This window comes from Bos indicus, chromosome 27 (assembly GCF_029378745.1).
Source record: "Bos indicus isolate NIAB-ARS_2022 breed Sahiwal x Tharparkar chromosome 27, NIAB-ARS_B.indTharparkar_mat_pri_1.0, whole genome shotgun sequence".
Lineage (NCBI taxonomy): Eukaryota > Metazoa > Chordata > Mammalia > Artiodactyla > Bovidae > Bos > Bos indicus.
This window is the reverse complement of record NC_091786.1, coordinates 5,788,229-5,810,885: the sequence shown is the minus strand read 5'-3', so window position 1 is coordinate 5,810,885 and position 22,657 is coordinate 5,788,229. Positions and strand designations below refer to the sequence as shown.

General features: G+C 52.8%; 1 protein-coding gene across 1 annotated transcript; it reads left to right on the top strand.

The window, feature by feature from the left end:
* The first annotated feature begins 4,165 nt into the window (after positions 1-4,165).
* On the top strand, positions 4,166-21,837 carry XKR5 (XK related 5). The gene is made up of 7 exons (XM_070781633.1): positions 4,166-4,243; positions 6,191-6,374; positions 12,116-12,300; positions 13,886-14,095; positions 14,752-14,921; positions 18,425-18,536; positions 20,347-21,837. The coding sequence occupies exons 1-7, from the start codon at positions 4,186-4,188 to the stop codon at positions 21,417-21,419; spliced, it is 1,992 nt and encodes a 663-aa protein (XP_070637734.1). The 5' UTR covers positions 4,166-4,185; the 3' UTR covers positions 21,420-21,837.
* Positions 21,838-22,657: the final 820 nt, after the last annotated feature.

The window sequence follows — 22,657 nt, the reverse complement described above, 5'->3', positions numbered from 1 at the left end:
ATTTCTCAGTCAACATTAAATTCTCACACTGAGGATGCAGCAATCCTAAAATCAAAAGTGAATCTACAGCTAGATTTCATATCAGAAAAAAAAAAGATACTGTGTGGGAGGGAGAATCCTATAAGAATCCTGTAACAGTCAGGCAGTTTGTGATTGGGGGAAATACCTCTTCATGAAAATGTGGTATCAAATGGAGAGTGAAGTGACCCAGCGACATGGAATGTAGGTTTTTGTAAAATTAAAGTCTGTCCAAAAAAGTCATAGTGGAAAATATTCAAACAATAAAGTCTGTGGCTAAAGGAGCTTAGTGTTGCTGTCTGGTTTCCTTGGGCCCCTGCAAACACAGGGATGGGCTGGGAGGTGGCACTGGTGGTAAAGAACCCGGCTGCCAGGGCAGGTAGATGCCTGAGTCAGGAAGACCCCCTAGAGGAGGGCATCACAACCCACTCCAGTATTCTTGCCTGAAGAATCCCCATGGACAGAGGAACCAGGTGGGCTACAGTCCACAGGGTTGCAGACTCGGACATGACAGAAGAGACTTAGCACAGGGGTGCAGGTCTGCACTCTGCAAAAGTGGGCGGAGACTCAGCCCCACTCTCTGAGTCCCCTTTTCTCCATTGCTCTTTCCTCACAACTCAGATCCACTCATTCCAACATACCCCCCATCTACCCCTTCAGGTCCTGGTGGGTGACACAGCTCTAATCTTCAGCTCCACTGGCCAGGTTTCCCAGAATGTCACAACCTGCTCAGGCAAGGTCCTTGGGGAGCCTCAGAGACATCTGGTCCTACGTTATTTGAGGCCCTTAAACCTATGTCTGCAGATGGAAACCACCCGGGGCTCAAGAGACAGACATCTCTGCCCTCCAAGACCTCAGAAATCTCTGTTATTCTGTACCAAAGCCTCAGAACTGTGCCAAGTGGATGGAGGGTTCCTTCCATGATCATACTAATTTACTCAGCTAATTCCTGAATTATGCACACAGTTGTCTCACTAAACAGGACAAGCTCATGGAATAAATCTGCAGGAATATAAAATGTGTAAACTACCAGCCATCACACAAGCAGGTTTTTAAAATAATTAGCGCAAAAAAAAAAAAAATAATAATTAGCGCAATGTACTTTTCCTCCCCAAAAAATGTTGTCACAAAGCAGATCTCCCCACCTTGTCTGTAGGACTTGAAAAGTTATCCTTTGACACATATCCATATCCTTTTCCTCACAAAAACCCTCCCATAGCTTCAGGGCGGAAGACATTCACTGTAGCTCCTGTTCAAACTGCTGCTGTCCCAGGAGAACGACCCTCCTCCAAACCTCTAAATCATTGGATTCTTTCTTAACATATGAAACTAGGATACATATTTTATGCCTCCAATAATACTTAGGAATTCAGAGAAACATTCTTTTTTTCCAAAACTTGAAACACTGAGGAAAGTATGGAATACCACAATGATTCCTTTCCTCCCAATTCCAAATTCTGTAAGTGACTTCAATTTTCTATCTCTTTTCTAGAGGAGAGTCCTGCTCCCGATGTGAACACATTATGACATACTCCTTTTGGACAGGTTTCATTTTGGACAACCAGGAAAAGGAGGTTTTGAGGACTGGAAGCCAATAAAAGGGGAGGTAGTAGTGAGCCAAAGGGAGTGGGCCTTTTAACAAGGCGGTTTTGGTGAAAATGAAGCTGAACGTATGGCAACCCAGATCTTAAACCTGCTCCCTTGTATTGATATAGAGGGAAAGTGAAAGTGAAGGTCACTCAGTCCTGTCCGACTCTTGTGACCCCACAGACCAAACAGTCCATGGAGTTCTCCAGACCAGAATACTGGAGTAGGTAGCCTTTCCCTTCTCCAGGGGATCTTCCCAACCCAGGGATTGAAGCCAGGTCTCCCACACTGCAGGGGATTCTTTACCAGCTGAGCCACAAGGGACGCCCTGAGGGAAGCGTCACCAAAGGTTTACAGGGGGTTTGAAAATCTGTATCACAGAACTGAGACTCTGAAATGGGGACAGACCTAGAAGATCAGAATTCAAAATTCTGATGGGAAATCCAGAAATGCATTGAAAAGTGAGTGGAAAACTAGGAGGGAAGCCTCTTGGGATAAATAAACATTGCTGTTCAGTTGTTAAGTCATGTCCAACTGTTTGGACCCTCCTGGACTGTACCCCACCAGGCTCCTCTGTCCTTCGGGATTTTCAGGCAAGAATACTGGAGTGGGTTGCCATTTCCTTCTCCAGAGGATCTTCCACACCCGGGACTGAATCAGAGTCTGCTGTGTCTCCTGCACTGCAAGCATATTCTTTACCACTGAGCCATCAGGGAAGCCAAATACACTACCTTCAATAAAATAAAGCATTTTTTTTTAAGAACTGCATCCAAACCATAGGGAAGAATCAAAGATGTCTGACTCTGCAGTTTTATTTTGGTAAATGAAAAAATAACTATGTTTTGTAGCTTCACTTGATTTAGAGGGTCACCCCCCTCTATTTTTTTCCCTTCAAAATATAAGTCCTTCAGCTGGTGCATTTTCTACTGTAGGGCTTTTGTAGGGAAGGAGCGGGTACTCTATCTCATTAAATCAGCGGGTCAGCACAGCAAGGTCCTTTGGAAGTGGCAAGTCCTTGAGTTAGGGAGGCACGTGGAAAACTCTCCCAAATAAAAAAGAGGAATGTGTGTGTGTCTGTTACTCAGTCGTGTCCGACTCTGCGACCCCATGGACTATAGCCTGCAGGCTCCTCTGTCCATGGGATTCTCCAGGCAAGAATACTGGAGTGGGTTGCCATTTCCTTCTCTAGGGGATCTTCCCAACCCAGGGATCAAACCTGGGTCTCCCACACTGCAGGCAGATTCTTTACCATCTGAGCTACTAGGGAAGCCCAAAAAGGAGGAATAGTTTGGCTAACTGCCTACTTTGAAAGTTAAAGGGCCCACCTGCATCATCAGCATCACCATGCCTAAATATCACTTCTTCCTTAAACTACACCCCAGTTAGATAGATAAGACACACACACAGATAGATGTCTTGGTGAGACAGGCCTGGGACTGGGACACTTTGCTGCAGTGCTGGAATGCTTGCACCCTACAAAATCCAAAGAAACTGTAGGAGACTAAAAATAACTGTGTGCATGTGCAGTTGGGGCGAATTCTTCAACCCAAAAGACACACAAAGACAAAAATAAACTCAGCAGTCATTTCTGAAGAGCCAGGAGCAAAAACTGAGTGTAAGAACAAAAGTAGGGCACTGAGGGCCCTCTGCACTCAACACCACAAAAAGGTGGGCAAACCACCTAAGCCACGCCTCCAGCCTGAGCCCACTCCAACCCTCACCCCAAATAAGGAAGAAGCTCCCTGCTCCAACCCTTCTGGGAACTGGCAAGGGAACTATTGCTTCACACACACACACACACACACACACACACACACACATATATTCTGGGAGCTAGCAAGGGAACTATTGCTTCTCTCTCTCTCTCACACACACACACATTCTTCGGCCAGAGCAGGAGCCCCAGTAAAGCCTCGCCTGAAACTCTCCTCTGCCCTCTGCTCAAGTTCTGCAGATTGCAGAAGGCCAAGACTGGTCGTACCACGTGGGGGAAGGTGTCTCCAAAGAGCATTTTCACTTCTAGCACGTGTGAATCTTGATTAACCGTCAAGTCCATGTGGGGGAAAAAAAAACTGTGCGGTCAGAGATCGTGATGGATTTAAGAGTGAGAAACGGGGAAAATGCCAGCTTTCATGCCCTCCAGGGTTTCGAAAAGACTCCTTAACGGTTCCAAGTCAGCTCCTCCCACAGACGCCCGTGTGCTGTCAGACTAGTGGTTCACCAGACTGCCGCTCAGCGGCTCGAGGCGGGGGCCGGTTTCCGCGGCCCTAACACTCACCGAGTCCTGTCCCAGGGCCGCTCACAGGGCTGGGGGACCGCTGCTGCGCACATCCAGAGGCCGGGCGTAATCGGTGCTTCACCTGACTTAGCAACCAGACCACTCAAGCTGCCTCTCTTCCCTCCCTCCACCCCGTCTAGTTACCCGGGAAAAACCCGAGGGAAACCCGGGAAAAAACGTTGAGCCGAAGAGCCCAGCCCAAACGCAACCTGCAGTGGGGTCTCCGGCCGGAAACCTCCCCGTCCCGGGTCGGCCGGAGGGGAAGGGGCGGGGGCGCAGGAGGCGGGCGGGCGGCGCAGAGGATGCACGCGGGGGTTCTGGGCCTGTCCGCCCTGCTGCTGGCGGCCGAGCAGAGCGCGCGTGAGTGCGGGGCAGGCCATGCTCGCCCCTCCGACCCACCCTGACGCCCGGGGACCCTCACCCCCGCCCCGCCACGGCGGCGCCCTGCACCCCAGCACTGCGCGCCAGTGCTAGCCCTGGGCACTCCGCACCCCCGCCCAGCCCCTCGGGGATCCCCGCGAACGCGTGACCCTCCTGGGGAGGCGTAAATCCCCCGGAGGATGCATGGACCCCTGCCCCGCTGCACGCACGGTCCTCCGGGTGCCTGAGACCTCTCCCTTGCGGATGCACAATCCTCTCCCCGACCCCCAGCCCTGCCCCCTCACCCCCAGCCCTCGTCCCCAGCGGACGGGCGATTCTCGCCGGGAGTCTGAGAACGTCTGACCCGCCCCCTCCCCCCCCCCCCCCCAGCCTTCCCTCCAGAAGGCCTCTCGGTGCTGCGGGGCCGGGGCGCTGCACGCGGGCCTGGCGCGCCCTGCTCATCCCTGACCGCTCCCTCGCCCGCCTGGGGTCCGGGCGGCGCGGGGAGCCGTTTGGGACCGGGTTGGGGTGGGACCGAGCTCGACGTCCGCGGAGCTCTGGAGGACAGTTCACCTCCTGGCCGGAGGCGGCCGGCTGGGGACCCCCAGGCCGAGTGCTGAGCGCGGGCCCGCAGCCGCGGAGGAGCTAGCGCGGGGAGCGGTTTCGCGCCTTTCCAGTTTGAACGCGTAACTCCTTCAGTGCCGGCGCCAAGGCCTCCGCCCCTCTCTGCCCCGCTCCCTACAGCCGCTTCTTCCTCCGCGGGGTCCCCCCGGATGGCGGGTGCGGAGTGGATTTGATGGGGCTCCAGCTTCGAGACCCCCAGGGTTCGTCGCCCCTCCCCAGCTCGCACCACGTTTGAGTGCCGGGCCCTGAACTTGACCCCTGGGAGCGAGTTGCCCGCCACCCCCTCCCCCCGACCTAGTGTTAGCCGGGCCCTTATGAACTGCGGTCCGTGCAGTTCCCCTGAGGTTTCTAAGGTGCACAGAGGAGGCGCCAGGCTGAGATCTGCCTCTAAACTCCCGCCCGGGGCCAGCGCCCCCGATGAGACAGGACCCCAGTCCCAGCACCCACTCCAGGGGGTCCCGCAGACCAGCCTCCTCCTTCCCTCCCAGCCAGGGCTTGGGCATTCCTCAGCTTGGGGAGCTGTGACTCCACCTGACGCTTTTTGCCTGGGGGACCCTAGTTTGCTGTGTGTGCCAGGTGATTAGAGCAGGGGACAGAACCAAGGAGATCCAACCAGTCCATCCTAAAGGAAATCAGCCCTGAATATTCATCGGAAGGACTGATGCTGAAGCTGGAGCGCCAGTACTTCAGCCATGTGATGTGAACAGCTCACTCATTGAAGAAGACCCCGATGCTGGGAAAGATTGAAGGCGGGAGGAGAAGAGGGCGACAGAGGATGAGATGGTTGGGTGACATCACTGACTCAACGGACATGAGTTTGAGCAGACCCCTGGGAGATAGTGAAGGACAGAGAAGCCTAGTGTGCTGCAGTCTATGGGGGTCTCAAAGAGTCAGACAGGACTTAGCAACGCAACAAAACACAGAGCCTGTGAACCAAGGAGGGGCTGCCCAAGCTGGGGCTTCTCAGTCCAGACCTGCAGGGCTCCTGTCTGTACCCGGGGCTGGTACCCTCTTGCTGCTGCAGTTCACAGCCTCATGCACCCATGAGCCCGTGCTAAGTACCCAGTGTTTTGTGCATGCTGCCCTATGCGAACCAGCAGTCTCCTTCTCGGACCATGATGTCTGATCCTTTGGGTAGCTCTGGCCCTTCCATTCAACCTCCTTCCCCTCTAGGCTGCTTGTGGGCTCTGCCGGCTCCCGGGCTGGGTCTAGCAGGCAGCCCGGCCAACTCTGGGGATGCAGCGTTGCCCAGGCGCCCCCCCCTCCCCCGCCCCCCACCCCCAGTCTCCCACTAACCCTCTGGTCCTTCCTCTTTGGCCCCAGGCCTCTGCGCTGTGATTTACTACTTCACCACAGGCCGCCTCCTCTGGGCCTGGCTGGTCCTCTTGGTACTACTGCCCGGCTTCTTGGTCCAGGGCCTGAGCTATCTCTGGTTCCGAGAAGATGGACGTCAAGGTGGCTGCTTGCTGGTGGTCCTGCACCTCCTCCAGCTCGGTGTGTGGAAGCGGTAAGAACAGACAGCCCCTTTCACTCCGCTGGGTGACTTTACACCTGAGATAGGAGAGTCACTCTACACATAGAAACCCATAGAAAGTCAATCGGTTCGGGGCAGCCCATGTGAACCCCACCCCTTCACCCGAGGAGGGCGGCACAGATTGAAGCAGTGCAGTAGGCTGCATGGTGACATTTGCATTAAGTTTTTATTGCAAGAAGAAACCATTTGAGTGCCAGGGACAAAGTTTTCCATAAAAAGCAGCCTGGACAGGCGAGTACTCAGCGGGCTGGCCTGTGGGAGACCAGACCAGTGCAGCCCCTTAGCTCAGGGTACAGGAAGGCGCCCAGGGTGGGAAGGCCATCCAAGGAGTGGCTGTCTAGTCTCAGATCTCAGGCTGTGCTGCTGGGTATTTTATGCCCTCAAGCTGTAGCCCAAGGCTTTCTTTAGAGGAACTGAAGTGAGTTTTATGGTGTCTCAGCAGACTCTGAGGAGGGAGTGCATCTCAAGCTGGAGGCAGAGGGTGCTTCTTTTTTTTTTTTTTTGGCCTTGCAGCCAGGCATGTGGGATCTTAGTTCCCTGACCAAGGATCGAACCCTGGGGCCTCTGCAGAGAAAGCCCAGAGTCCTAACATTGGACTGCCAGGGAATACCCCAGAGGGTGCTTCTTATAAAGATATTATGCAGCTAGCCAAATTTCACTGGGGTTCTCTGAGCTAGATCCCTCCATCTCTAAAAGCCCCAAAAGCATTTTCAGCCACACCAATTTAGCCTAATGGTGGACCGTTGTGTTCAAGCTGTGTGGTTTCTCTGAAAAGATGAGATTCTGACCAGTGGGGAGAGAGCAGAGGCGGCTTTTCCTTCTGGTTCAGGGGGGATTGGAGCCTGTCGTGGGCACTACTCACGTGTGCAGATGCTTCTCTCAGCCCAGCTTGGTCTGAAAACCATTAAGGGCTCGAGTCCTTCTGGGGACCACCTGGTACGTTATAGCCAACAAGCATGTGACCTCAAAGATAGACCACCTCTTGAAAAAATGAATCAGCTTTCCCCTAAGCAAACATGTCATAGCTCAGAAGAAGAGTGAAGTCCGTGCCAGTCACTTGAGAGAAGCTTCCTGAATAACTGTCAGATAAGTTTGCCTTCTGGGGTCCTGTGGGGACCCTCCAGCCCATCCGATCCACTACCTTTTTCAGAAGTGGGGCAGGGTCAGGCTCACGTGTCTACTTTCATGCTGGTGTCCAACGCTGACCCCCTACTCTTCCCCAAGTCTCTCCAATGATGTCATGAATACTAAATACATTTTTTTAAATGGAAATAAGTGAATAGACATGAAGATTAGAAATTAGGAAGAACAACCAGTCATCTATATTTCTTCTTATTTTAAAAAAATCAGTTAAGGTGACTAAAATATATATATATATATATATAATTTAAAAGGACAAAAAAAAAAGGCAAGAAGAAAGAAAAGAAGTGAGAACATTCAGGAAGCAGAAGGGAGTGTTGGAAAAGAAGGTAATGGCAAAATACAGTTACTCGAGGTGAATACGTCTGGGTCTGAGTTTCGCTGGTAGCTCAGACGGTAAAGCTCCTGTCTACAATGTGGGAGACCCGGGTTTAATCCCTGGGTCGGGAAGATCCCCTGGAGAAGGAAATGGCAATCCACTCCAGTACTGTTGCCTGGAAAATCCCATGGACAGAGGAGCCTGGTAGGCTACAGTCCATGGGGTCGCAAAGAGTCGGACACGACTGAGTGACTTCACTTTTGTTAACATAAGAAGCTCCATGGTTTCTGTGTTTAAAAAAAAAAAAAAAGAACAAATTGAAATCTACTTCCTTAGAAGAAAGCTTTGAAAGTTAAAGTAGAAAACAAATCTATTTCTCATCCTGCAACCAGCATATCTGGCTTTCACAAAGAAGACACTGGATAATGAATTGTCTTTAAGCAAATCCACACGGAATTTTGTAATGGACTCCCCATCGGGGTTAATCAAGAAGCCTCTCAGCAAACTGCAGTTCAGTAAAAGCGCCTCTAGGTGGAGCCAAGGCAACTCTGTTTGCGCAATCCTCAGTTCAGTTCAGTTCAGTTGCTCAGTCGGGTCCGACTCTGCAACCCCATGGGCTGCAGCACGCCAGGCCTCCCTATCCATCACCAACTCCCGGAGTTTACTCAAACTCATGTCCTTTGAGTAGGTGATGCCATCCAATTATCTCATCTTCTGTCATCCCCTTCTTCTGCCTTCAATCTTTCCCAGCATCAGGGTCTTTTCAAATGAGTCAGCTCTAAGCATCAGGTGGCCAAAATATTGGAGTTTCAGCTTCAGCATCAGTCCTTCCAATGAATATTCTGAACTGATTTCCTTTAGGATGGACTGGTTGGATCTCCTTGCAGTACAAGGGACTCTCAAGAGTCTTCTCCAACACCACAGTTCAAAAGCATCAATTCTTCGGCACTCAGCTTTCTTGATGGTCCAACTCTCACCCATACATGACTACTGGAAAAACCATAGCTTTGACTAGACAGACCTTTTTAAAAAGGGATCCTGGCCTGGATGGTAAAGAATCCACCTGCAATGCAGGAGACCCAGTTTGATCACTGGGTCTGGAAGGTCCCCTGGAAGAAATGGCAACCCACTCCATTTCGTGCCTGGAGAATCCCATGAACAGAGAAACCTGATGGGCTACAGTCCATGGGGTCACAAAGAGTCAGACATGACTGAATGACCTAGCACACATGCGGCTCGATACAATACAGAAGACTGTACTAACTACAGAGAAACCAATTAAACAAAAACTTCCTGATGTAAAGTAGCTTATAAAAAGTTCAAGGAGTTAAAACATAAATGTTTTCCTTTTTTTTCTTTTTTCCGGCCACATGTCATGGGATCTTAGTTCCCCCATCAGGTACAGGGATTGAATCTGTGTCCCCTGCATTGGAAGTGCAGAGTCTTAACCACTGGACTGCCAGAGAAGTCCCATGTATTGTTTTGTTTAATTCCAAATAATACAGATAATGTTAAGTCTGACTGCTCAAAAGAACTTGACATTAGTAACTACTTGTTTAAACAAAGTCAGTTACATTTTTCTATTTTGTTTTTATATTTCTACTCTAATGCTATATGTTACCAACGAGTAAAAAGTTTTTAAGTTAACAAATGCATTTGTAAACTCAACATGAGATCATAGAAGAATACCTAATCCATCTCATCCTGAGCCTGTGTTTTGGGTTAAAAATATTTGTTTAGTGGAAGGGAAAAATTATTACAAAGAAAGTTGAGATGAGCTTTAAGGATATGTAAGGCAAGCTTAATATCGATGGGTATAAAATTTAACATTTAAAAGTTTGTAATTTACATTCCCATCAATAAGCTCATGAAAAGATGCTCAACTTCACTAACCATTAGGGAAATGCAAATCAAACCATAATGAGATACCACTTCACACCCATTAGGATGGCTACTATCCCCCACCACCACACACAAAAAAAAGGGGGGGGGGGACATGTTAGCAGGGATGTGGAGAAATTAGAACCCTTGTGTACTGTTGGTGGCCATCTGAAATAGTGTAGGCACTGTGGAAAGCAGTATGCTGCCAAGTCGCTTCAGTCGTGTCCGACTCTGTGCGACTCCATAGACGGCAGCCCACCAGGCTCCCCCGTCCCTGGGATTCTCCAGGCAAGAACACTGGAGCGGGTTGCCATTTCCTTCTCCAATGTATGAAAGTGAAAAGTGAAAGGGAAGTCTCTCAGTCGTGTCCGACTGTCAGCAACCCCATGGACTGCAGCCCACCAGGCTCCTCTGTCCATGGGATTTTCCAGGCAAGAGTGCTGGAGTGGGGTGCCATTGCCTGCTCTGGAAAGCAGTATAGTAGTTCCTCAATTACTTAAACATAGAATTACCGTATAATCCAGCAATTCCACTTCTCGGTAAATATCCAAACAGGTTGAAAGCAGTGTCCTGAAGAGATCTTTGTACACCTACGTTCGTAGCATCATTCAAAATAGCCAAAACATGAGGCAACCCAAGTGTCTATTAACGGATGAATGGATAAGTAAAGTGTGGTCTATACATGCAATGGAAAACAGAAGCAAATTCCGTAACATGCTACAGTATGGATGAGTCTCGAGGACATGATGCAGTAAGACACATGTTGTATAATTCCACTTACATGAGGTGTCTAGAGTGGCCGAAACCATAGAGAGAGAAGTTGGAATGGTGGTTGCCAGGGCCTGGGGGAGAAGGGTCCATGACCATGCCACTGGGCGTTTTATGCCCACCTTGTCCTCTCTCCCAGGACCCCTCTCACCCCTCTCATTTTGGCACATCTTTCTTCCTGCTTAAAACTTGGCGCGTGTGTGCGGCATTCTTTCCATAACTGATTCTTGGGCTTCTAGAGGTCTTCAGTTTCTTTTGTGGCCTCTGCAGTCTCCAGCAGGTGGAAGCAGCCCATAAAGATGCCTGCTGAATGAACAGGGGCAGCTGGGAGGGTAGGAAGGGGGGCTGGGGTGTCCCCAGAACTGAGGATTCAGGACCCGAAGGGCAGCTACAGGTTTGGCTTCATCTGCTTTTTCTTAACATTCTGTTTGGGTCAGAGATCACAGCTTCAAAGACTCAGTGAGAAATCACTTCACTCCGGGATCCAAGTCATGAAAAAGGAAAGCTGTTTTCTCTTGAGCCCCTTTCCTGGGCTCTCGGTACCCTGATTAAGAACATTTCAAAGAGGACCCCCTCCTGTTCTGGCCGAAGAAACGTTGGCCAGAGATCAGAGAGAGAGGGCGTTTGGGGTGACTTGAAAGGCACACCCAGCTCTGGTTCAGAAATCAGTAAATTTAAATGATTTCCAGTTTTTCTTAACTTGGATAGGACTGAAGTTTGCGATCGCCCGTGGACTTGGCGGGCATGCCTGTCCCCGCTGCAGGCAGGTGTAGGGATCACCTTGTTCCTGCCCCTGGGAGGGTGAGGGGGAATTTGCTATGAAAACCTTAAGTCCTCAGAGCCTCCAGTGACATTTTTATACATGCATGACTGTCCAGGTGGCACAGGATCGTGGTCCATGGCACCTCTGGTCAGCTTGCATGAGTCTGAAGCATCAGGAAAGGTTTCAAGGGTGGGCTTATCGAAAGTAGAATGAAACAGAAACACTTACTGACTTTTTTTTTTTTTTTTTCCTCTTGTGTTGACTCCTTTTCCTGGATGTGAGGAATGTGGCCCGCCCCCTGGAGGAGCCAGTGTGTCCCTGTACCTGGGTCAGCCTGGTCTTGCAGACCCTCCAGTAGCCCCCTGCCCTCCCTGCTGTCCAACGGGACTGCATTAATTCCCATCGTGAGAGGCTCTGGAGAAGGGCATGGCAACCCACTCCCATATTCTTGCCTGGGGAATCCCATGGATAGAGGAGCCTGGCGGGCTACAGTCCAGGGGGTCACACAGAGCGACTAACACTGGCGGCCCTGGGCTCGGGGAGGGGGCTCAGGCTTAGCTCAGGATTCGCAGGGCTCAGTGAGAGCCCCAGCAAACCTGTCTGCTCCCAGCTCCCAACCCAGCAGCCCTTCCATGTGTGGGCAGAGTGAGGTCAGCTGGGCAGGATTCCTACACTGGGAACAGAAGCACCACCCTCAGCCTAGAGTCAGGGCTCAGGGACCTGGGATGCGGACGTGGCGGGCTAGGCCCTAGAACGCTCTCGGTCTCTAGGTGATACACCAGGAGAGGGGTCCAACTGAGCCCTTGCAGTGCGGTTCTGAGTCCTGGCCCTCCTCCGCCCCAGGCATTGGGACGCTGTGTCCTCCAGCCTCTGGAAGGAAGGGCAGGCCGTCCCCCAGGCCCGGCTGCTGCTGTGGGAGGCAGACCTGGCGGCCCTGCACCTCCTCGAAGCCCTGCTTCAGGTCGGGCCCCACCTGCTGGTCCAAACATACGTTTTCCTCGCCTCTGACTTCACTGCTCCCGTGCCAGGTGAGTGACTTCCACCCCAGACCGCAGACTGCCTGACTTCTCATGGGGGACAGAAGCTAACTCCTTGTTTAGCAAACCCTGGCAACCTAAGATGTCCCCTGTTAGGCAGAGTTAGGGCAGCCCAAGCTCACTACGGTGCACAAAAGTGAAAAAGTGAAAGTGTGAGTCACTCAATCGTGTCTGACTCTTTGCGACCCCATGAACTGTAGCCCTCCAGGCTCTTCAGTCCATGGGATTCTCCAGGCAAGAACACTGGAGTGGGTTGCCATTTCCTCCTCCAGGGGATCTTCCCAACCCAGGGATCAAATCTAGGTCTCCTGTATTGCTGGCAGATTCTTTTACCATCTGAGCCACCAGGGATGTTACCTACAATGCCCAAGGTGATGGTTAAAACTGGCTTTTGTCTGGGGCGGTGAGTTCCCAGGGGGTGGACTTCCTTCGTGGGGGTTGGTCCGTGAGAGGAAAGTTGCAGGTGGTGAGAGGACCCTGAAAGCACCTTGGGGAGGCCTATGCTGCCCCTTGTGAGATCAGTATGTTTGTTTCTCCTGGGACTAACTCTGTGCAGCCTGAGCCTCACCCCTTGAGAGCAGTGGGATCAACACCTCGGGCGCCAGCAGAGGTGCTGGCACTCAGGCCAGGGCTCAGGGTGTCTCCTCCGGGCCTGGCACCCCCTACTGTTCTGGTCTTGTTTATCTGGTTACACCTCCTTTGTATGGACTGAGGGCCTCCCAAGTGGCACAAGTAGTAAAGAATCCATCTGCCAGTGCAGGAGATAGAAGAGACGTGAGTTTGATCCCTGAGTCAGGAAGATTCCCCTGGAGGAGGACATGGCCACCCACTCCAGTATTCTTGCCTGGAGAATCCCACGGACAGAGGAGCCTTTTAAGCTATGGCTCACCAGGGGTTGCAGAGTTGGACACAACATACATGCATGCGTATGGGTTGAACTGCAAAGTACAACTGAGATGAAATACCATGTTCAGAGCTGTTAAGAGCTGCTTCGTCATAAACCAGAGGTGCTCGAGGGAAAGTGGCTGGGCTGCTTTTTTTTTTAATAATTTTATTTATTTATTGATTGATTGCCCTGGGTATTCGTTTTGCTGTGTGGGCTTTCCTCTGGTTGCTTTGAGTGGGGGCTACCCTCTAGTGGTGGAGTATGGGCTTCTCATTGCAGTGGCTTCTCCTGTTGTGGGGCACAGGGTCCAGGTGAAGGGGCTTCAGTAGTTGTGGCAGGTGGGCTTGGTAGGTGCGGCTCCCGGGCTCACGAGCACAGGCTCAGTGGTCGTGGTGCTCGGGCTGAGTTGCTCCCTAGCACATGGGATCTTCTTCCCAGACCAGGGATCAAACCCATGTCTCCTGCATTGGCAGATGGCTTCTTTACCACTGAGCCACCAGGGAAGCCCTTGAGCCTTTTTTCTTAAGTGTGAACCCACGGAGAGCCCAGCCTGCCTTGGTGGGGAGGAGTACCCAAGTCCTTGTTTCTTCTGCATGGAGACAGACCTGCATGTTTGCATGGAGGTGGCGGTGCCCTCTGTGAAGGCAGGTTCTGTTGGTTAGCGGTCCTAGGGTCCCGCTTGCCTTCCAGGAGTGAGTGCCCTGTGCTCCTGGACCACGCTCTCCTGGGCCCTGGTGTGCTACGCCCGATCCCTGCGCTCCATGAAGCCGGACCACTCCTCTGCACCCTGGACAGCCCTTGGCTGCCAGCAGCTCTGGAGGATGGGCATGGTCGGGGCTCGCGTCCTCAGCCTGGTTCTCTTCTTCTGGGCTTACCGCGTCTGGGTGCTGGTTGTCGCAGGTAAGCTGAGCTTCTGTCCCGACAGTCTACTGCTGCATGACAAGCAACCCCAGAGCTTAATGCCTGAAAAGAACCATTGGTGAGCAACGACCCGGCCTCTGAGGGCCGACCGGGATTCACTGGGGCTTCCTGCCTGCAGGGTCCTCACACCATCCCTGTAGGCTTGCAGGTATCTGGACCCACAGAGGGGCTTCCCTGGGCTGGCTATTTAGACATCCTGCATCCGGGGCCCCTCCACCCTGTCCATGCAGGAGAGCCAGCTGGCTTCAGACGTGGCAGCTGAGAATTCCAAGAACAAGGGGGTGGGAGTGGCCAGTCCTCTTAAATCTAGCCCAGACCTGGATCAGCACGACTTTGGCTGAATTTTGCCCGGCAAAGCGGTCTCGGCCAGCCCAGGTTCAGGAATGTGGAGGGATGCCCTGAGTGTCCAGGGAGAGAGGAATGCACGAAGGCTCACGTGACATTAAACATGCAAATGTTTTGTGTCCCTTGGATCTCTCCTGGGTTTTCATCTGTCTCCTTGGATGCCGAGTCACACGCAGTCAGAACAGAGAGGAGGGTTATGCCCCCGGATTCCGAGTCCCTGCCCCACCCCTCCTTCTTCCCCCAGCCCTGCCCCCTCTCTGGGCCCTAACTCCCGGGGCTGCTCTCTCCAGGTGCCCACTGGCTGGTGATGACCTTCTGGCTCGTGGCTCAGCAGAGCGACATCGTGGACAGCACCTGCCACTGGAGGCTCTTCAACCTGCTCATGGGTGCCGTGTTCATCCTCTGCTACCTCAACGTCTGGGACGGCCCCTCCAGAAACAGGATGGTCACTTTCTACACGGCAAGTGATCCTAACTTTACTGTATACATGAAACGTGGGCGTGCATGTCTGTGTGTGTGTGTGCATGTGTGCAATTGTGCACACATATCTATTATGAAGGAATAGCTTGATTTTCGGAAAAACTCTAAAAAAAATTATAGTCTTGAGCAGAGATGATGGTCTCTGAAAGGAGCAAGCAGATGTCTGTTTCCACGTAGTTATCATAGCGAGGATTGTGGTGTATTTGGTGATGCTTTTCAGCGGCTCTCTACATCAGCCCATCTGATAAATATAATCACAGTTCTATTCTTTGTCATATGCGTGACATCCTTGTCAATCAGCTCAATTGCTGAGTCATAGCTGTGGTCATAGATAGTGTTAAAAACACAAAGGTGACGTAATGCTTATCTGTAGGCAGCTTCTAGTCCATTGGAGGAAATAAGCTTGTACCCAAATAATAATAAATAATCTCTGGGACGGCCCCTCCAGAAACAGGATGGTCACGTTCTACACGGCAAGTGGTCCTAACTTTACTGTATACGTGGAACGTGGGCGTGCATGCATGTATATTATTTGTACCCAAATAATAATAGAGAGGCAGAATGTGGACCAATGCCAGCAGAGAAAGCAGTGTCTGAATCTCAGAGGATTATCACTTCCTGCTCGGATGACCAGGGACACTTTTGACGAGAGGCAGGAAGTTGAGCTGTATTGCAGAAGGCAAAGGAGAGCCTGGATCAGCCACAAGCTTCAGAGCTGAGGCTTTGGAACCAGACGGCTTCCATGGGACCCTGGCTCTGTCATTAACCGTTACCAGCTGTGACTGAGAATTTAGACTCTCTGGACCTATTTTTTCATCAGCGCTTCAGAAACTCACCTCTTGGTGTCGCTGAGAGAATAATGTTAAGACCTACCTACTTTTCAGGGTCCCTATGAAGAGTAAATAAAATAATAAACTTGGACTGAAATAAGAAACCAAGAGTGGCCTTTACCAAAAATAGAAGTTGAGACTTTCAGAGGTGCCGGCGCTTCAGGACAGAGACCAGAGTGAAGAAGGGAAAAGCCGGGGAGGCAGGTCCGGTCCAGGGCAGGTGACGGCGTGGTCACCTCCGGGTTTAGGAGAGCCCCGTAGAGCTCGCTGACCCCCGAGGCCACAGGCCCACAGAGGACCCACGATACTGGGTGAGTCATGCCAGGCCTCAGTCTCCACATCTGGAAATGGGGAGTAACCAGGCCCCTCACACCGTGTGGGCTGAGGGCTGGGTGTGTGGTCCAGCTTAGCCCACACACTGCGAATAAAAGAGGGTGAATTTCATTGTCCGTTTGTGGGAGCATCACGCTCACGTGCTGATGTCCAGAGGCACCCTGAGAAGCAGAACCAAATGAGGAGGCGTTTCACATTGGCTGGTTCTGCTTGCTTCTGTCACATTCGCACCCTCGTCAGCAGATCGTGTCCTGGGAGTTTCAGGGGCCGTTATACAAGGAAGGGGGACTTCCCAGGTGGCTCGCTGGGTAAAGAATCTGCCTGCCATGCAGGAGAAGCAAGAGACTCGGATTCAATCCCTGGGTCCCAAAGATTCCCTGGAGAGGGGCATGGCAACGCACTCCAGTGTTCTTGTCAGGAGAATGCCATGGACAGAGGGCCTGGCGGGCGCCAGTGCAGGGGTCGCCCAGAGCCAGCCATGACTGAAGTGACTGAGCGCACGTGCATCATACAAGGAAGGGAGAAAAGTGCTTCCTTCTTTCCAGCCGTCTTAGGCACTGGGCCACTGAGCTCAGAGCGATCAAGCAGGAGAGGCAGAAATTAGACAGTGCGGAAGTTTCGAGTGGGGAGAAGCCGCAGAAGCACAGTGAAGGCTGTGGAACCCAGGGGGCGCCCAAGGGAGAGCACATGTGGATGGTGCTGAGATAACACATCCAGACACGGAGGAAAGGCGAGGGACACAGATGCTGATAACTCAACTGCAACAAGCAGAGGCATCCCGCATGGACTGACCCCTCACCTCCATTGACGCGGAGGCGACTGCACGTTTTAAAGGGGGAACGGGGGGAGGGAACGGTGTGGTCTCCGCCAAAGTCGGGGAGTGACTGCACACCATCTGCACACCATCGTTAACACACTTCCCACGTATTCATGACGGGAGGCAGCGTTAACACACTTCAGAGCTGGGTTTCCCTGGTGACTCAGATAGTAAAGAATTTGCCTGCAGTGTGGGAGAACTGGGTTCAATCCTTGGGTCGGGAAGCTCCCCTGGAGAAGGAACTGGCACCCCACTCCAGTATTTTTGCCTGGAAAATCCCATGGACAGAGGAGCCTGGCGGGCTATAATCCATGGGGTCACAAAGAGTCGGACATGACTGAGCAACTAACACATATACAGAGCTGGGAGAGTCGTCTCCTGGGATGTTTGTGTTTCCGAGGGCTGGTTCTCAGGTCCTGGAGAAGACAGCTCTGGGCGGTCAAAGACTGACATTTCAGAGGAGCAGAGAAAATATGTGTAATTGCAGGCTTTCTAAAGTAGCTCCCCTGCGTGGAAGGGTCTGGGCGGCTCTTGCCTTATGACCAGGTTTTTTCCAGAACAAACAGTAAGTGCTCCGGACAGCACCGAGCTTTCTCAGGCAGGAACTTCTTTGGGGCTGGGTCACCACGCTGGGGATGCAGGCTTGAGCTATTAGAAAGTACGTTAGTGTTGGTTTCAACAGTCGTTTCTGCTTCAGGTCTGCAGTTGTTATAGGCCAAGCAGAGCACTCAGAGGAGCCCGTCTGAGTCAAGTTTGGTCCAGAAGAGCATCTTTGTCAGTGGGAAGTGGTTGCATTCACCTCCTGTTGGTTCTGTTTTTCTGGAGGGCCCTGACAAACGCAACCACTAGAAACAGAACCAGTGAGATATGTCTAGATTCGTAATTGATTTGGTATAGGGATTTTCTCATGCAATTACAGCGCCACCAAGTCCCACAGTCGCCCTCCACAAGCTGGAGAACCAGGAAGCTGGTGATTATTCAGTCCAGGCCCAAAAGACCAAGAACCATGACTCCGGTGTCCAGGGCCGGGAGGAGATGGGTGTCTCGGGCAAATATTTGGGGAAAAAAAAAATTCTGAAATTGTTATGAACGTTTGTGACTCACTGGAATCCAGTGTCACTGTGAGCTCTGCAGATACTTTTAATTATCTCATGATAAAACTAACATGTGTATACAGTTAACATGAGACTATGCAACAGATAAAGCAGCAAACAGAATTCCCTGTCAGCCCCACCCGACTCACCAAAGGGACCCCTGCGGCCTTGTGAACCGTGCCCTTCCGTTTTCTGTGCGTTTCTGCCTCTGCAGACACTTAGTGAGCTGCAGTGAGAACAGGAGGGCCCCCTTGGCAGGAGAGGCTCACTCAGCCCTGCCCTGCTGCTAGGGGGGCCCGGTCAGCAGCGGGAGCCCCCAGCCCTGAAGGGGGCTGCAGGAGATTGCAGGGCGGGAGCGTGCCCAGGCCGCATGCACTGCCCGGGTGTGCTGACTCTGCTGTTCTCACAGGTGATGCTGCTCGAAAATATCATCCTCGTGCTGCTGGCGACGGACTTTCTCCAGGGGGCCTCGTGGACCAGCCTGGGGGCCGTTGCAGGCGTCTTGTCTGGATTTCTGATCGGTGAGCCCCGAGGTCGCCTTCGCTGCCCCTCTGTCCCCCACCCACCTCCCACAACTTGCTTCTTTGCGGTCAGCTCACCCCAGGGGTAGGAATTGGGGCTCGGAAGTGGCTGGGTAGAGACCAGGGCCAGGCCCTGCACTGAGGATGGCCAGGCCACCTCTGCAGGCGTGAGGGCCTGGATCGGCCTTTGTCTCCTTAGCTCAGCTGTGCTCAGAGCCGCAAACCAAGCAGGGGCCGCCCCAGAGGTGGCCTGTTGGTGAGGCTGGAGGGGCTCAGGCAGAGCCAGGCCAACTGGCCCTTGCCCCCAGCTTCCGGAGGCAGCAGAACTCCCGAGTGTCCAGTGCCCTGGACTAGAGTCTTCAGTGGGGAGGTGGAGCCCAGGCTATAAAGCAGCAGCTCCAGCTTCCATCTTGAGCTGCCTGGATAAACATTTGTTGAGTGCCTACTACATGCCAGCCTGGGGCTGCCACCAAGAAACCAGTTAAACAGCAGACTTTTGAGGAAAGTCTGTCTTCACTGAACACACACAGCCCTGCGACTGGCAGGATGGAGTACGGACGGGGTCAGCTCCCCTTTCTTGGTCTCAGGGGGCTCCTCATAGCAGAAGGGGAACAATCCCTCCTGCCCACTGACCGTGAGGACTCAAGACACTGGGTGGAAATGGCCTGAGCCGTGTCCCCTGCAGAGACAACACTGGGTCACCCTCCATTAGGAGTTCTGACTGCATTCCCCCAGAGATGCTGAGAGCAGGCGAGGGGACGCCTGTTGGGTTCCTTCTAGCTGCATCCTTGCTGCGTTTCCTGGCCCTGCTCACACCACCCCCCAACCCCCGCCCCCGTATCAGGCTTCACACTGTTTATTACAAGCTCCCTGAAACCCGGCGCTTGGTCCAGTACAACAGGAAACTGGAAATAACGTGGGAGGATTACTGGAATGCTCTGCTAAATAAATTATTGCCGCAGTCAACACTTCTGATCAAAATAAATGAAGCTGACAACAATGTGATTCAGATGTTTGTGCACAAAGGAAGTTTTGTTGCTGCTCGTGGAAATTCCTTGATATGGGGGTTTTGATGGGTATGTTTAACCTCTGCTTGGGTCTTGTTTGTGAAATGATTATCTCTCTCTCCCTTCACTTTGGAATCCATCATCGGTATGTGGATGGTTGTATTCTGAGTATTTGACCTGGTTTTCTGAAAGTGAAATTACCTTTTCTATCAAACCTCTCTCTCTCTGTCTCACATACATGCCCGCATACACCTAGAGGACTCGGTTGGAGCCTCCTTCAAGGAAGAAGTCATAAAATCTCTAAGATTTAAACTCTGTTCTTAAATTTTTTTAAGGGTAGAAACATTTGCAGTTTATTGGAACTGTGTATGTGTGTATGTGTGTGTATGGATGCACACTCAGTCACTCAGTTGTGTCTGACTCTTTTGCGACCCCATGGACTGTAGCCCATCAGTCTCCTCTGTCCATGGAATTCTCCAGACAAGAATACTGGAGTGGGTTGCCATTTCCTTCTCCAGGGGATCTTCCCAACCCAGGGATCAAACCTGTGTCTCTTGCATCTCCTGCATTGGCAGGTGGATCCTTTACCACTAGCACCACCTGGGAAGCCCTATTGGAGCTGGAACATACGTAAATTCCCCCAAATACCCACTTCTGATGCTCCAACAAGAGTCCTGTTTTGGATCCCAAATGATATTACTCTACTCAAAACTGCAGACCCTAGAATTCTGCAAACCACAGGGAGGATGTAGGACTTCAAAGAACGTAACCTTGTGCTTTTTTTCCCCTACCTTGTTTTGCAGGCAGTGTCTCGCTGGTCCTTTACTACAGCCTGCTGCATCCGAAATCCACAGACATCTGGCGGGGCTGTGTACACACGTCCTGTGGCCCCACAGAGGGTAATAAAGCAGAAGAAGACTCTTCTCCACAAGCCCCCGGCCCAGCTGGGGAGGGACTGGACAGCCTGGGGCCCTGCCCAGAGGAAACCAGTGAGCTCCCAAGCCTGGAGAAACCCCCAAGCCCACAGTGGACACCCCCAGAGGCTGGGCTGGAAAGCCAGACAGCGGGGGAGGCCTCTTTGCTTAGCCGCCACCACTGGCTGCTGGTGAAGCTCGCTCTGAAGACAGGGAACGTGTCAAAGATCAATGCAGCCTTTGGAGAAGACGGCCTGGCCCGCTTTTGCTCCCCTGAGTGGGGGTTGAGCCAACACCACAGCGAGGGGAGGACGCCCCCACCCCCGCAGCAGGAGCCCCCTTCATCACCCCAGGACCCTCTAACCTCAGAGGAAGGCTCGGAGTTTCCAGTGGTCCCCAAAGCAGAGGCTGAGGAGACCTCAAGTTACCTGTCTTTTGACAGCCAGAGTCCTGACCGAGCTCCAGCCCAGCAGCCGTCAGCTGCACGGTGGGAGGGCGGCTCAGAGGAGGGATCCCGGGCCGCCCCGGGGGCGAGGGGTGCAGGGGGGCATCCGGGGGGCGAGGGCGGGCAGGGCGGCTCCACGCTGTACTTCAGCGCCACCGCCGAAGGGGCGCTACCCTCCCCCGCGGAGCCGACGCCCCTCTCCGGGAGGGGGCTGGGGTTGGGCAGCTCCGCCCAGCCAGCCACCGAGCGCTTTCCCCTCAGCGTGGCCGACATCAGCCCCATCTTAGGCCCCGGAGGACGCTTGCAGCCCAGCGGCCGGGCCCGGGGCGGCGCGGGGCTCCGGGGGCAGCGGGAGTCCCAGCGTCGCCCTGTCGCCGCTGGCACCCAGAGGCCGCTGCCCGAGGTGCACCCGAGGCCCGCGGACGACGCACCCTGCCTCACGTCCACCCCGGTGCACGGCACCCGCCGGGGGCTGCGGCCGCAGGGCGAGGCTGACGGCCGAGGTTTTCTCCACTGAGCACGATCAGTAGGTGACCCACAGGCCGGCCCATCAGGCTGGTCGCTGGGATGGGGACTCCCGACACCTCCACCCTTGAGTATGTCACAGCCCCTCCGGACGTCTGTCCGCTCAGCCTGAAAACGAGGGAACCGGATTAGATTGTTTCTAAGGTCCCCTGCAAGCACCACACGCCACACTTCGCATAGGAGTCCTTCTCTTAACACCGTGAGGGAGTCGACAACGATAAAGCTTCCTTCCAGTCACCTGCTTCTGGGTTGCCATTCCCTCCTCCTGGAGATCTTCCCTGACCCAGGGATTGAACCTGACTCTCCTGCGTTGCAGGCAGATTCCTTACCATCTGAGCCATCAGGGAAGCCCCTGACAAACTCTATGATCCTTCCTGTGGCTTCCCCAGTAAACTCAAGGGTAAAACCCAGAGTCCTATTTTATTCTGTTAATAACACTTAAGTGGTTATTAATCACTCTTCTTTTTAATGTATTTTAGCTGTTATTTTATGAAATCCCTTGTAAGCCTCAGGACACCTCAGGCCTCTGTCCCGTAGAAGGAGAGTCAGAGAAAAGCCAGAGCTGGACAGAGTTGAAGTGGTGAAAACATTTTATTCAGGAGCTGTTGCAATAGGGGAAGAGGCCTCCGCGTAAAACTGGCTCAACTCTGAACTCAGTGTGGACAAGTGGGGTTTACAGCCGAGGAGCAGGTGGGGCTTAGTGGATGGAAAATTATAAAGAGGAAACATCGGGGTTAGGGGGCTTCTGGCTAAACCAGTGTAACAGGATGCTTGCTGAATGCAGGCCAGTGAGGTCAGACATCCTGGGTCGGAGGATCGGGTGAGTGAGGAACCCGATTGGGTATGGAAGGTGATCAGATACTGAGGGTGGGAGGTTCTGGCTAAGCTGATGTAGCAGGATTCGTGCTAGAACTGGACAAAGCAGAGAGGAACACGAAAGAGGACTTGGCTGAAAAGTTCTGGGGAGCCTGAGCAGGGTTTGGTCAAAGAGAATCTTTGTCAGGAGGACGCGGAAAACAGCATCAGTGGCTCCACCCGGGGCTTCTGGCCTTTCGCCTCCACATCGAAAGCTCGGCAAGAACTGGATGCTTTGTGTGACCTTGAGAAAGCGGTCACTGGAGGGAGCTTTCTACTCGACTCCTCCTTGTCTGGATCTCCGTGGTCAGGACACGCGCACCTCAAGCGTGACGTTTGGAGATGGCACTGCACGTGTCCTCAGGGGAGGACCAC

What these genes read in the sequence shown, in the direction of transcription:
- XKR5 (XM_070781633.1), top strand. Translation starts at nt 4,186, where the DNA reads ATGCACGCGGGGGTTCTGGGCCTGTCCGCCCTGCTGCTGGCGGCCGAG. An exon ending in CTGGGTGCTGGTTGTCGCAG is followed by an intron (nt 14,096 to 14,751) that starts GTAAGCTGAGCT and finishes TGCTCTCTCCAG; the next exon opens with GTGCCCACTGGCTGGTGATG. An exon ending in CTTGTCTGGATTTCTGATCG is followed by an intron (nt 18,537 to 20,346) that starts GTGAGCCCCGAG and finishes CTTGTTTTGCAG; the next exon opens with GCAGTGTCTCGCTGGTCCTT.